This window comes from Epinephelus lanceolatus, chromosome 17, assembly GCF_041903045.1.
Source record: "Epinephelus lanceolatus isolate andai-2023 chromosome 17, ASM4190304v1, whole genome shotgun sequence".
NCBI lineage: Eukaryota > Metazoa > Chordata > Actinopteri > Perciformes > Serranidae > Epinephelus > Epinephelus lanceolatus.
Window position 1 is genome coordinate 11,616,943 of NC_135750.1, and position 12,611 is coordinate 11,629,553.

The 12,611-nt window shown below is 41.8% G+C and overlaps 1 protein-coding gene across 4 annotated transcripts in view; it reads left to right on the plus strand.

The window, feature by feature from the left end:
- Positions 1–12,611, plus strand: part of wdpcp (WD repeat containing planar cell polarity effector) — a 117,043-nt gene that overhangs the window by 66,351 nt on the left and 38,081 nt on the right. For all 4 annotated transcript variants that reach the window (XM_078176323.1, XM_033613954.2, XM_033613955.2 and 1 more), the window contains 3 exons: positions 1,434–2,022; positions 7,287–7,475; positions 11,617–11,740. In XM_078176323.1, the coding sequence (XP_078032449.1) occupies positions 1,434–2,022; positions 7,287–7,475; positions 11,617–11,740 (902 nt within the window). The remainder of the gene's footprint in view (positions 1–1,433; positions 2,023–7,286; positions 7,476–11,616; positions 11,741–12,611) is intronic.

Here is a 12,611-nt window from a genome sequence, read left to right on the forward strand (position 1 = left end):
ATCTAAAACAGGTAATACATCTGGCTACATCTTTCCCACATCAAAGATCCGTGATAACCTACACCCGCGTGCGTAAAAGTGCACACAATTCTGTGTCCTCTCACCGCGGATGCTGTGATTTGATGGCCCAGTACTCATTGTAGCCCACTCTTATAAGACCCAATAATAATAATAATAATAATAATAATAATAATAATAATAAGCTACTGTGGACCTATATGCCATGCCTTTTAATTAAATTATCAGAGGAGTTCACTGAAAAGCAGATAGTGTCAGCCTGAATTACTCGCGTGCGTCCCCGGTGAAAATTGGCGTGCCCGGCGGCTAACCTAAAATAGGCCTGGAACCGGTCTCCATCTAACCGCAGCTCTTGGACAAGGCGGTGGTATTCACCATATTGATGCCTCCAACGGTTAGTGTCATGCACCCACATCCTCCTTGCTCTACATGTACGTCTGTCAGATTGAGCAGTGACAGCAGGGACATCACTATTAAGCTCTTCCAAACATAGCCTAATATGAGCGCAGGCATCTTCCGGTTGGTGCTCATCGTGAAAGAAATGTCAAACTATAGATAAAAAACAAAGAGGCGATGCTGCAAAACTGCGCAGCTACAGGAATTGTCAAGATATTGCTGTCATAGAAAAAAGAAAACCCTTGTGAGCGTTTTTTTGGGAGGCGCACAGACGTTTCATCCCAGCGCTCCGCAGCGCCCTTCCAGTGCCTTTCTGCCAGAAAAGACGCTATGTGGACACAGGCCCTTAGGAAGTGGTCACTGCTAGCTGCAGCTGCTTCAATTGACTAACAAACTCTAGACTTACTAGTCTCACTTGCAAAAGAGGTTTTAATCTCAATGTGAGGTCATAGTTAGTTTTTCAGGTATTTAGCATAAACTGTAATAGTTTGAAGAAAGGTATCCACACATCCAACTGTCTCTGGTGCAGGTGTGTTGGAAAATATCACTTGAGTCTTTGAACAGAAAGTCCTGCACACTGCTCTTGCTGCTCAGCATCACGATTTATTACCATCACTAACGTTTTGGTCCTCCAGTAAATTGCGGAGCTGAGCAAGAGCAGTGTGCAGGATTCAAGCATAGTCAGTATAAAATGATGGACATAGACACCATGATGTCACCCATTGGTTTTTGGACTACCCATTTTGAAGCCTCGAGTCTGGCATTTCGGCTTTCGCCATCTTTTTTAGAGCCAGAAGTGAGTGACCATACTTGAATCAGAGGGTGGAGCTATGGAGGAGCATGGGGTGGACCTGAATAAGCCACTGAATATGCCTTGAAGACAGACTGTCAGTCATAGCTTCCACGCCCTTAATTATGCATAACTTTAACTCTTAATAAAATTTAAAAGGCCAAGTTATATACATTTTCATGTACAATACACCCTCTCTCCTCTTCTCTACATTTTCTTCTTCTGAAAGGTCCTCGGCTCTGTCCGAACAGAAGGCAATCCTCTGGACTGCTGCTTCAGCCTGCTCCAGCCCTACCAGCTGTTAACAGTAGAGCTACCTGCAGAAAACCATGGATTCAGAGAGGGGTCCTGGGCCAACACCTGTGTGTATGAATGTACACGAGGGCGCCTGCACCGCTTGTCTGCTACCTGCATCCCGCTACCATCCCATCCCATCTCCTGCTCGCGTCACCCCTCTGAGACCACAGTCCTCCTGGGCTTAAGTGACTCCTCCTTGGTCCTGTATGACCAGCGACGGGGGGTCTCTCTCCTGGCCTCCTGCCCTGTGCCACCCACCCTCCACGCCTGGCACCCTGCTGGGGCTCTGGTCGTGGTAGGAGGGGATCATGGGGAGCTGATGTGCTTTGATGTGGGCTTGGCACCTGTTAACATGGCACTGGTAGCAGAGGAGGTAGCTTCAGCTGCCACTCTAAGACTAGATCGACACCTGCGCTGCTGTGGAGCACTGGAGGGACTTCGGTGGGCGTCAGGCCTGGAAGGAGATGTGCTGATGTTGGCCTTTCACGGGGGACCACTAGCAGCCCTGAGATTCAAACTAGGTGGGTGAAATAAGATTCAGAAATACCATCTGAAAACCAAACTCTTACAGAATGACTCATAACAAGAAATGTGTAGATATTTGTGGATTAGAAACCAAAACATTAGGGCGTCAGCTAACAATATTATCCCTTCTTACATAACCTGTTGATTATGTCTAAATAAGGTGATGTCTTTAGATCACAACTGTTCAAAAATCCAAACATGTTCAATTTGCAATGGCTATGTTTACATGCCCACTAATATTCCACTATTTTTCCATTCACTTATCCTTTCCGTAACCACCTATCCTGTTGGGGATTACGGGTGTGCTGGTGCCTATCCCAGTTGACACTGGGCAAGAGGCACATAGAGACAGACAACCATTCATATTAACATTCACCAATTAACCTGCATGTCTTTGGACTGTGGGAGGAAGCTGGAGTACCCAGAGAAAACCCACGCTGACACGAGAATGCAGTTTGAAGAATGCAGTTGAAGGAATGACAGAGGAAGGCAACTAAAAAAATCCTATTTTGATTTTAAAGAAGCAAAATGGCACTAGCAGCAAACGAGTCCACCTTTTCCATATTCTGACATTTTAAACACGTTAGGGCAAGTTAATCAGAGTAGGCACAGCTGCGTATAAATGTGAACATCAGTGAAAAATCCATTTTCATTAGCCATTTAAACAACGTAGTAAGAGTATTGTTATTTTTTCTTTTGGAATAAAGGCAAAACCCCTTAAAACCAGAATATTTTGCACATCTAAGCATAATCTATGACCTAACAAAGAAAAACAGAAAAGCCTAAAATTTGAGGAGCCTGAAGAAAATATTTGCCTAATGATTATCAAAATTGTTGTCGATTCAATTCCTTTTATCGGCTATTGATTAATAGCCAGATTATTTCAGGAGTCCTTCACAGTGATTATTATTATTTTATGCACAAAGTGGTAGAAGTTAAATATCTCAGAGTGTTGAGTAAACAGTTACACTGCTTTGATCTAAAGCTCTATTTCACACATAAGTCTCTGCACCACTGTGAGCTGACGTAGAGATTTACATGTGAAATGTATGAATCTCTGTGAAAGAAACTACATGACCTAGCTTTTGATGATGCTGTCTTACAGTGATGCAGCAATATTTATTCTAAGATGCTGCCTAGACTAACTACACTACATTTTATTCCACATGCAATGATTGTAAATGTAAAATCATGTCCAAACCTTCCACACCATCACAGTCCTCCTGATGAAGGTGCCCTCCTCCCTTCAGAGGCTCTCCCTCTGTTTTGGATCTGACACTGTATCTGAACCCCGCTGTGTAAATATGGCTGCTGAACGGGTCGTCCTCTTACCTCTCCACTGCTGAGGGAAGTTAATTTGTTGACGGGCGGGAAGGTTAGCAGGAGTCACGCTCTCAGAGGTCATTCAATAATCGCCCCGGGGCAAGAGCCCCCCAGGTGCATTCTGGGATGCATTTTTCCGATAAATCGTTTACAGTGGCTGCGCAGTCCCTCGGGGCCCCCAGATAAAGTTTGCCAATCAAAATTTTTCCGAAGCAGCCACCACAAACACACGCATACACAAGCACACTCATACATACACACATTCAGCGTCTTTAATTGTGACTTTGGAAAGAAGATGTGACAGTGGCACGCAGCTCTCTGCTGAAGTTTGAAAGCAGGAGTGTGGGGGCGGAGGGAGAAAGGTAGAAGATTGTGTGCATTTGAGTTTGTGTGTGTTTGAGGGAGTGTGTGTGTTTGACTGTGTGTATCCAACTGCGTTTGCCTGTGTGCACAGGGAAAGGGGAGGGTGTCTTCCAACAATAGCTTCCCCTCCTCTGATCGTCTGCCAAGGTTTTGATGAAGAAAGTCACTGCACGTCTTTTCTCCATGATAATTCTTCCCCCCACACACACGTGTGTGTATTCTTCTATTTCTGTGCTTCTATGCACACACACACACACATACACACATACTCCAACTCATTTGTTTGTTTGCTTGCGCTCCTTCTCTGTATTGACTTGTTTCATAAGGCCCGCTACATGACAGAAGGAGTGAGTCGGGAGACGGCGAGGAAGAAAGACTTGGCGAAGTTCCAAGTTCTCTTTTTTCCATAGGAGGCAGCCCTCCCTGGTGCCCCCCCACCCCCACCCTCCTGCCTGCACCGAGTTATCTCATCTGGGCACACGTTGGCCGCGGCTGGGCCTGCACCGGTACAGGCTGTGGAAGGGCAGACCGGTGAATGTGCTGCACGGCACGCAAGGAAAATAGTCATTTTTTGTAGCAATGTAAAATATTGCCGATGTTTTATAAAGAATTACATAACTGGGTATACAAGCAGTGTTAAAAAAAGAGAAGCCAACGTATCTTTATTTGATATTTATTTTAGATACATACTATAACAGAAAAAATGTATCAAGGTAACATAAAGGTGGGGTGACTTTTATCAAATGAGTCTATCCAAGGCATCTATTTGAGTTTAACCCAACCAGCATTTAATTACGGAAGCACATGGCATTCACTGAATAAATAAAAAAAGACACCTTATCTCGTAATAAGGTAAGAGATAAGTTCTAGTAATCACAAGATCCTGATGTTATACTACAGTAAGGCCCTACGCTGATACCGTAATAACGTTAACGTTAGCAGATTTTTAAAGTGCGTCAACCATGAAACACAAGGACAGTACTTCTGGTCAATGTTTTTCAGAATAAAATTACTATATCTAGACTACAGAAGCCCATTGTATTCACTGAATAAATAAAAAAATTAACACATTATCTCGTAATTATAAAATAAGATCTCGTAATTGTGAGATAGTATGTTGATTTGTTTTAAAATGATCGACTAGTCTCATTCCTAATTTTTAGATGTTATCATCCTTGAAAAGAATACTGATTGCACAAAATTAAAACAAACTGCGATTCATTTTTATTAATATTAGGCTATAAAACTCACTCATTAAATAGTCAAATTTGAATTTCTGGGGTGTTAAATGCCACAGACATTTGATCTAATTTCATTTATCCATGTTTTAATTTGTTTTTGTCAAAATGAGTCAGGCTCTTCTTCGTAAAAGTCCACATTTCTAATGTCACAAATCTTTCAACCTACCTCTGAAACTAATCTTTTTCTTTATACTTGCACTTACCTGTTGGCAAACTGTTGAGTAATCTAGCTCACTCTAATATCCCTACATAAATCCTACCACTGGACAGGACTACATATATGCTACTTACTTTTATACTTACCTGCATTGCTTAAATAAAAAAAGATCAGGTTAGAATAATCTTGAAAAGATCTTAAACAGTATAAATTTATGTGTGTGAGACCTGCAGATACCCTGTTAACTGGATGAATGTCCACAACATAACAGTTATAATAGCAGTGCTGTCTTAATGAAGAAGACTTTAATGCTAAGGTATCATCATGGTCCTTTGAGTTGAACTCTCTGTTGTTAGTTTTGTCTCTGAAGTCTACTTGTTGTGTTGACGGAGCACAGCCTGAGTGCTCATTCTGTGTTGCTATTTGTTCGAGCTGCTGCTGACCGTGTTGCTGTGTGTCTGAACTGAGCTGGTCAAATAAGTTAGTGTAGACAGGTGTGAGAAAGAGCCGACCTGTCTTCGCCACCACAGTGATCCATTGTCTCCGCTCAGAGTCAGCTCAGAGCAGACGTTGATGCCCAACTCGAGGACCCCTTACACACATAAACATAGACACACACACACAAACCGCACTACGCTCAGCTGATGTATTAGCCACATTAGCCCACTCTTAAGGGGATTTGGGGGCTTGCTAATTGCCAGCTTGTCATTTTAATTGCTCGAACAACCTCCCCTCCTCCCACACACAGACATACACACACAACTTCTGCAATTAATTAGACAAGAGTCAGTGGTGACTTTGCCTGCCTGCAGCCTGGCCCATTGACGGTACCGCTGTCAGTGATCACCTTCTCTGGCCAGAACTGTGCCGCCAGCTGTATCAAAATTTTGTTTAGTCGATGTTGAAGCTTAACTACAGCGTATCAATATATTACAAAAGTGCGTTTGTAAAAAATGTTGGTTTGAATTTACAGAGAAGTAAAACTACAGTCGTCTTTTATGGCAACATGCATTAAAGTGTTGCGGTTTGGCTCCGCTGCTCTGGTGCACATCAGCCTCTCCCGAAACAAGTTACTGATTCCTGTCACTGTTGCGTTACACACCATTGTGATCAGGTCACAATGGACAGTAATCACCCCTGGCATTCAACACCTGCACTTCCCGTACGTGTACTCTATAAAGCCACAAAAACACCAAGCACCGTTGCCCTTTTACAGACAGAACGAGACACCTCTGCTGCCGGGAAGGGTACAAAACCTCGTCCTTTCATTATTCAGCAGAGTCCTGATGTACACACATGCACACGCACACGCACACACACACACACACACACACACACAGACACAAACAAAAGCATAATCAATCACCTCTGGTCAAAAGGCATAATCAGTTGTAACATTGCTCTCATACATACTGTATGCTCAATGTTTTTTAGATGTATTTAAGTAGATGGTGATGAGGACACACACCAGGGATTAAACCAACGTTCAACCTAATTGATTGATGATGTCAGTCCAACTGATCTAGTGCAGCTTCAGAGTTTAGACCGATCCACTGGACACTCACTTAGCTGCAATAAGTGCTTCCAGAATATTCTGCATGAACACACACAGCAAAACCATTGTGCCCCACTGTGTGAAGATTCAGCTCTTTTTTGACAAAATAAATGAGGGGAAAGTATAAATAGTTGCTTCAGCAGCTGAAGTTTTGCACATTTAATAGAAAAAAATATCCAATATAAACCAGTGTAAAATGAAAAGAAATTAATGATAGGAGGGTCTGAAATGATTGATGGACAAAGCCTAAAAATCTTTGCCAGATTTGTTAAGTTTAACGTGCATTTTAAGCTCGTAACACAGCCGTTGCAAGATTTTATACAATTTGTCTTTTTCTCTCTTTGTTTCTATCCCTGAAGTCAGACTTGCTGAAGTTCCTCTGGTTTTGCTACGAATTGTTTTTGGCTTTGAAAAAAATAGAATAATGATTTATTTAATATTAGTTACCCAACAGGTATCAGATGACGAGACGAGACCAGAATGTTTATATTATTTCATCAGTCTATACTTCCTGTCACTGAATGGGATCCTGGTGCATTTCGATCTTTTTAATCCATTGTTTTGTGTTGCTTTATTTCATGTTATAATGAGCTGAAACCAAACTGTGACTGTTTGTGACAGGGGCTCTGACGGGAGGCCAGATGGGTCCTGGGGAGCTGCTGCAGCAGAGGCTGCGTTGTGGTCAGGTCAGAGAGGCATTGGGCATCCTGGAGGCCATGGACTGGAGCATCACGGGAGACGAGTGCTACCGAGGCCTGAGCTCGGTCACCAACCACCTGCTGAGGCTGGAGCTGAACGCAGAGAGAGAGGGTGGGTCAAACACTTCTCGATAGATAGGTTTTAGTTTTGCTAATATTTCTGTAAGTAGTCAAACGCAAAAAAACAGCGGATTAATCTAGATTTTTTTTTGTCTTTGTGAAAAAGACACCAGAGATAAGAGAGAAGGCTATTATTTTAAAGCTCAACACAGTTGCTGCTTAAAAATTATATTATGTTAGCTAAGCAGTACAGACCAAGGGTTTGTAGGTTTGTAAACTAGTCTGCTGAACTTCTGGAGCTATTTATTTCACAAGGAAATTAAAAAATACATGTTATTTCACTTTGATTTATTTTAAATTTGACTTGTGCTGAGTCCAGAATCTCATACTCTGCACTACATATCCCAATATCGTTCAACACACTTCTGTGTAAATAAACATAAGTATGTAACTTTTATGACACACTGAGCTGTAATCAACATGTCACTTCCTGAGAGCCTGCTGGTAACCTGTGCCAATCTAAGCTCTACGAGTTATTTTAAAATAACTTTAAAACTATATTACACTTAACAAAGTGAAGTCTCACACTTCTTACACACTTACACTTACATTGAACTATCATTGACTTTACAGAGCTGTCTCGGTCGCCGTCTGTTATGAATGTTCAAATTCAGTCAATCAAATTTTATTTATATAGCACCTTTCAAAACAAATCAATGTCATTCAAAGTGCTTTACATTTTGACTGAAAAATACAGAAAATAAAAAAGTAAAATCGAGAGTAGAAAACGGACTGGGAGAAAGGACTGGAAGACCAGTGCACACTGTGTCATACAATAATAATTTAAAACAATAATAGAAGATAAAAACAAGATCAAAATCAGGAGAATAGCAATAATAAAAAGAGAAAAATACAGATAAGACCACTGAATAAAAACAAAAGTAAAAATAAAAATAAAATGCAGGACAAAATATAGAATAAAATAAGATATAAAAACAATCAGGGAAATAGCAATAAGACAAATACAGATAAAAAGTAATAAATAGAATAATTATAAAACAATAGAACTAATGGAGGACACTACATAAAAGCCAGACTAAAGAGATGGGTTTTTAGCCTACGTTTAAAAGTGTCAATGTTTCTGACTCCTCTCAGATCCTCCGGCAGATTGTTCCACAGTTTTGGAGCATAGTGGCTGAAATTTAAAAGAGAGGAGCCAGAGGATCTGAGGGGCCTTCCTGGTTCTTAAATAAAAGCATCTCTGAGATATAGTCTGATGCAAGCCCATGCAGTACCTTAAAAACTAATAAAAGAACTTCAAAATCAATATGAAAACTAACAGGCAGCCAGTGCAGGGATTTTAAGATAGGTGTATTGTGTGCTCTCCTTCTGGTCTGAGTGAGAACTTGTGCTGTTTTGAATCAGTTGCAGCTGATTGTTGTCCCTACCACATACTGAGGTTTCATACTAAGGTTTCGGACATACTAAAACAGTGTCACATACTGTTTTTGCCTTTTTTGAACGTTTTTTTGAAAAGTTAATATAAATCAAGAAGTTCATTAATACAAAGAGAAGCAATGGATTTCACTGTGACAGCCATGTCATCTTTTTATACCTCCACACTGGTGATAGCCGTGGCTGGAGGCATTATGTTTTGGCGTTGTCCGTCTGTCTGTCCATCCCATTCTCATGAGCGCGATATCTCAAGAACGCCTTCAGGGAATTTCTTCAAACGTCCTCTTTGACACAGCAATGAACTTATTAGATTTTGGTGTTCAAAAGTCACTGTGACCTCATAAAACATGTTTTTGGCAATAACTCACAAATTCATATACAGTACAGGCCAAAAGTTTGGACACACCTTCTCATTCAATGCGTTTTCTTTATTTTCATGACTATTTACATTGTAGATTCTCACTGAAGGCATCAAAACTATGAATGAACACATGTGGAGTTATGTACTTAACAAAAAAAGGTGAAATAACTGAAAACATGTTTTATATTCTAGTTTCTTCAAAATAGCCACCCTTTGCTCTGATTACTGCTTTGCACACTCTTGGCATTCTCTCCATGAGCTTCAAGAGGTAGTCACCTGAAATGGTTTTCCAACAGTCTTGAAGGAGTTCCCAGAGGTGTTTAGCACTTGTTGGCCCCTTTGCCTTCACTCTGCGGTCCAGCTCACCCCAAACCATCTCGATTGGGTTCAGGTCCGGTGACTGTGGAGGCCAGGTCATCTGCCGCAGCACTCCATCACTCTCCTTCTTGGTCAAATAGCCCTTACACAGCCTGGAGGTGTGTTTGGGGTCATTGTCCTGTTGAAAAATAAATGATCGTCCAACTAAATGCAAACCGGATGGGATGGCATGTCGCTGCAGGATGCTGTGGTAGCCATGCTGGTTCAGTGTGCCTTCAATTTTGAATGAATCCCCAACAGTGTCACCAGCAAAACACCCCCACACCATCACACCTCCTCCTCCATGCTTCACAGTGGGAACCAGGCATGTGGAATCCATCCGTTCACCTTTTCTGCGTCTCACAAAGACACGGCGGTTGGAACCAAAGATCTCAAATTTGGACTCATCAGACCAAAGCACAGATTTCCACTGGTCTAATGTCCATTCCTTGTGTTTCTTGGCCCAAACAAATCTCTTCTGCTTGTTGCCTCTCCTTAGCAGTGGTTTCCTAGCAGCTATTTGACCATGAAGGCCTCATTCGCGCAGTCTCCTCTTAACAGTTGTTCTAGAGATGGGTCTGCTGCTAGAACTCTGTGTGGCATTCATCTGGTCTCTGATCTGAGCTGCTGTTAACTTGTGATTTCTGAGGCTGGTGACTCGGATGAACTTATCCTCAGAAGCAGAGGTGACTCTTGGTCTTCCTTTCCTGGGTCGGTCCTCATGTGTGCCAGTTTCGTTGTAGCGCTTGATGGTTTTTGCGACTCCACTTGGGGACACATTTAAAGTTTTTGCAATTTTCCAGACTGACTGACCTTCATTTCTTAAAGTAATGACGGCCACTCGTTTTTCTTTAGTTAGCTGATTGGTTCTTGCCATAATATGAATTTTAACAGTTGTCCAATAGGGCTGTCGGCTGTGTATTAACCTGACTTCTGCACAACACAACTGATGGTCCCAACCCCATTGATAAAGCAAGAAATTCCACTAATTAACCCTGATAAGGCACACCTGTGAAGTGGAAACCATTTCAGTTGACTACCTCTTGAAGCTCATGGAGAGAATCAGTGAGAATCTACAATGTAAATAGTCATGAAAATAAAGAAAACGCATTGAATGAGAAGGTGTGTCCAAACTTTTGGCCTGTACTGTACTAATTTTGACAACATTTTACACAAATGTCTAACAGGATAAAATGATGGAGTGATGACATTTTATATCCAAAGATCAAAGGTCAGCTTCACTGTGACATCATAATGCTCTGCAAAAACACTTTCCTGGCCATTATTCAGCGTCATAATTCAGGAACAGAATGGGAGACATTTGGTGGGATACTGGATTAGTGACACTAATCTCTGTTGTCCATCTTGAAACTGTGCTCATTTAGATCTTCTGTGCTGCTGAGGGAAGATGTATGATGTATGTATGAAGCATCAGGTTGGTGAAGATTCTCAGTCACCCAGGTCATGGTAATCATAAGTGCTATATCGTAGGCAACTGGACTTGCTTGATTTTCTTGACGACATTTCACCTCTCATCCAAGAGGCTTCTTCAGAAGAACTGAAGAGAGAACTGAAGAAGCCTCTTGGATGAGAGGTGAAACATCAAGAAACTCAGAAAGTCCAGTTGCCTACAATATAGCACTTATGATTATGTGAAGCATCTACGTTTTAGAATCCGTAGTTAATTTGCAGCATCATCCATATGTGAAGCATTGTCTACTGTCATGGCTACATATGAGTCTGGACAGACATGGATATAAACTGCAACTTGACTTGTTTGTGGAGGCATTCAAGTCTGAAGAATTTTGTGGGGGCATTTTTGCCTCTCTCTTTGATAAATGACAGTGTAAACTGGCAATAGAGGAGAGCTGGAGCGCCTGTGTCATGCAACAAAGGTCCCTTGGCTGGAATCAAACATGGGACGTTGTGGCCCCTAACATTATCTTTAAAAATAAGAACAGGACATTTATGAAATGTATCTTTGAAGTTCTTATTGTGTGTGTTTCTGTTCTGTCTGCAGCCCAACTCGAAGCAGCTCTGGGTGTGTTTTACACCCCGCCTGTTCCTCTCTCTGATGTGGTGATATTAGAGCACAGGGAGCCGATCAGCAAGTGTGCCCGCCGCTTTTTTCACCACCTCCTCAGGTAACGCCACCTTCTCTGTGCTGTCGCTGTGGCCCTAATAGGATCTTCTGAGGGAGACATTTGTTTTGCATAACTCTTCAGAAGGGGGGGGTCAGAGGTCAAGGTTGGCTATATTAGAGTTAAATGCATTTGAATATATACATAAACAGTATGATCCTCCATCAGACTGAAGAAAAATAATTGAAAGCCACTGCCGGTGGTCTTGAATACTCCACGTACACAAATTTCCAGGCTATTTTTAAGGCATTACTAGAACATTTTATTGGGTGCAGAATCAGAAGAAGAAAAACCGTCCAAAAAAGGTCTTTGTGAAAATGACATCCATTGCAGATACAATTTAATTCCGCTTATTTGCAGCTCACTATTGCTATTTTAAAAATTCTAAAAAGGAAATGGCTTTTGAATTTCATCGTACACACTGATGCAGCTTTGAGTCATTCATAAGGCAAAGCACCTCACATGCACCTGTTTAGACTGTTGTTTCATTTTCCCTTCTGCCATGAGAGCCTTTTGAAATGCCTGTTTGACTGAAATAGACCCTGTTGTTCCCACACACTGCTGCTTACTGCTCTCCATCCTGCAATTACCTCCCGTTTCTCCTCTCTCTTTTCTTTCTTCTTCCTCTGTAGCAGAGCTGGAGCGTTGTTTGGCATCCCTCCTCCTCTCCTCTCTTATCACCTACCTGCATTCTTTTTCTCTCCATCGACATCAAATGAAGGAAGCCCCCCACACACCTCCTCTCTCTGCTTGTGTTTGTTTGTTTCATGTTGGCTCTAGACAGGGAAAGTTGAGGTGTTTTGTATTGGGAGATACAGCTCTCTCTCTCTCCAGCTTTAATTCTGGATAATAGGACTAGGACTCGCTACTCTCA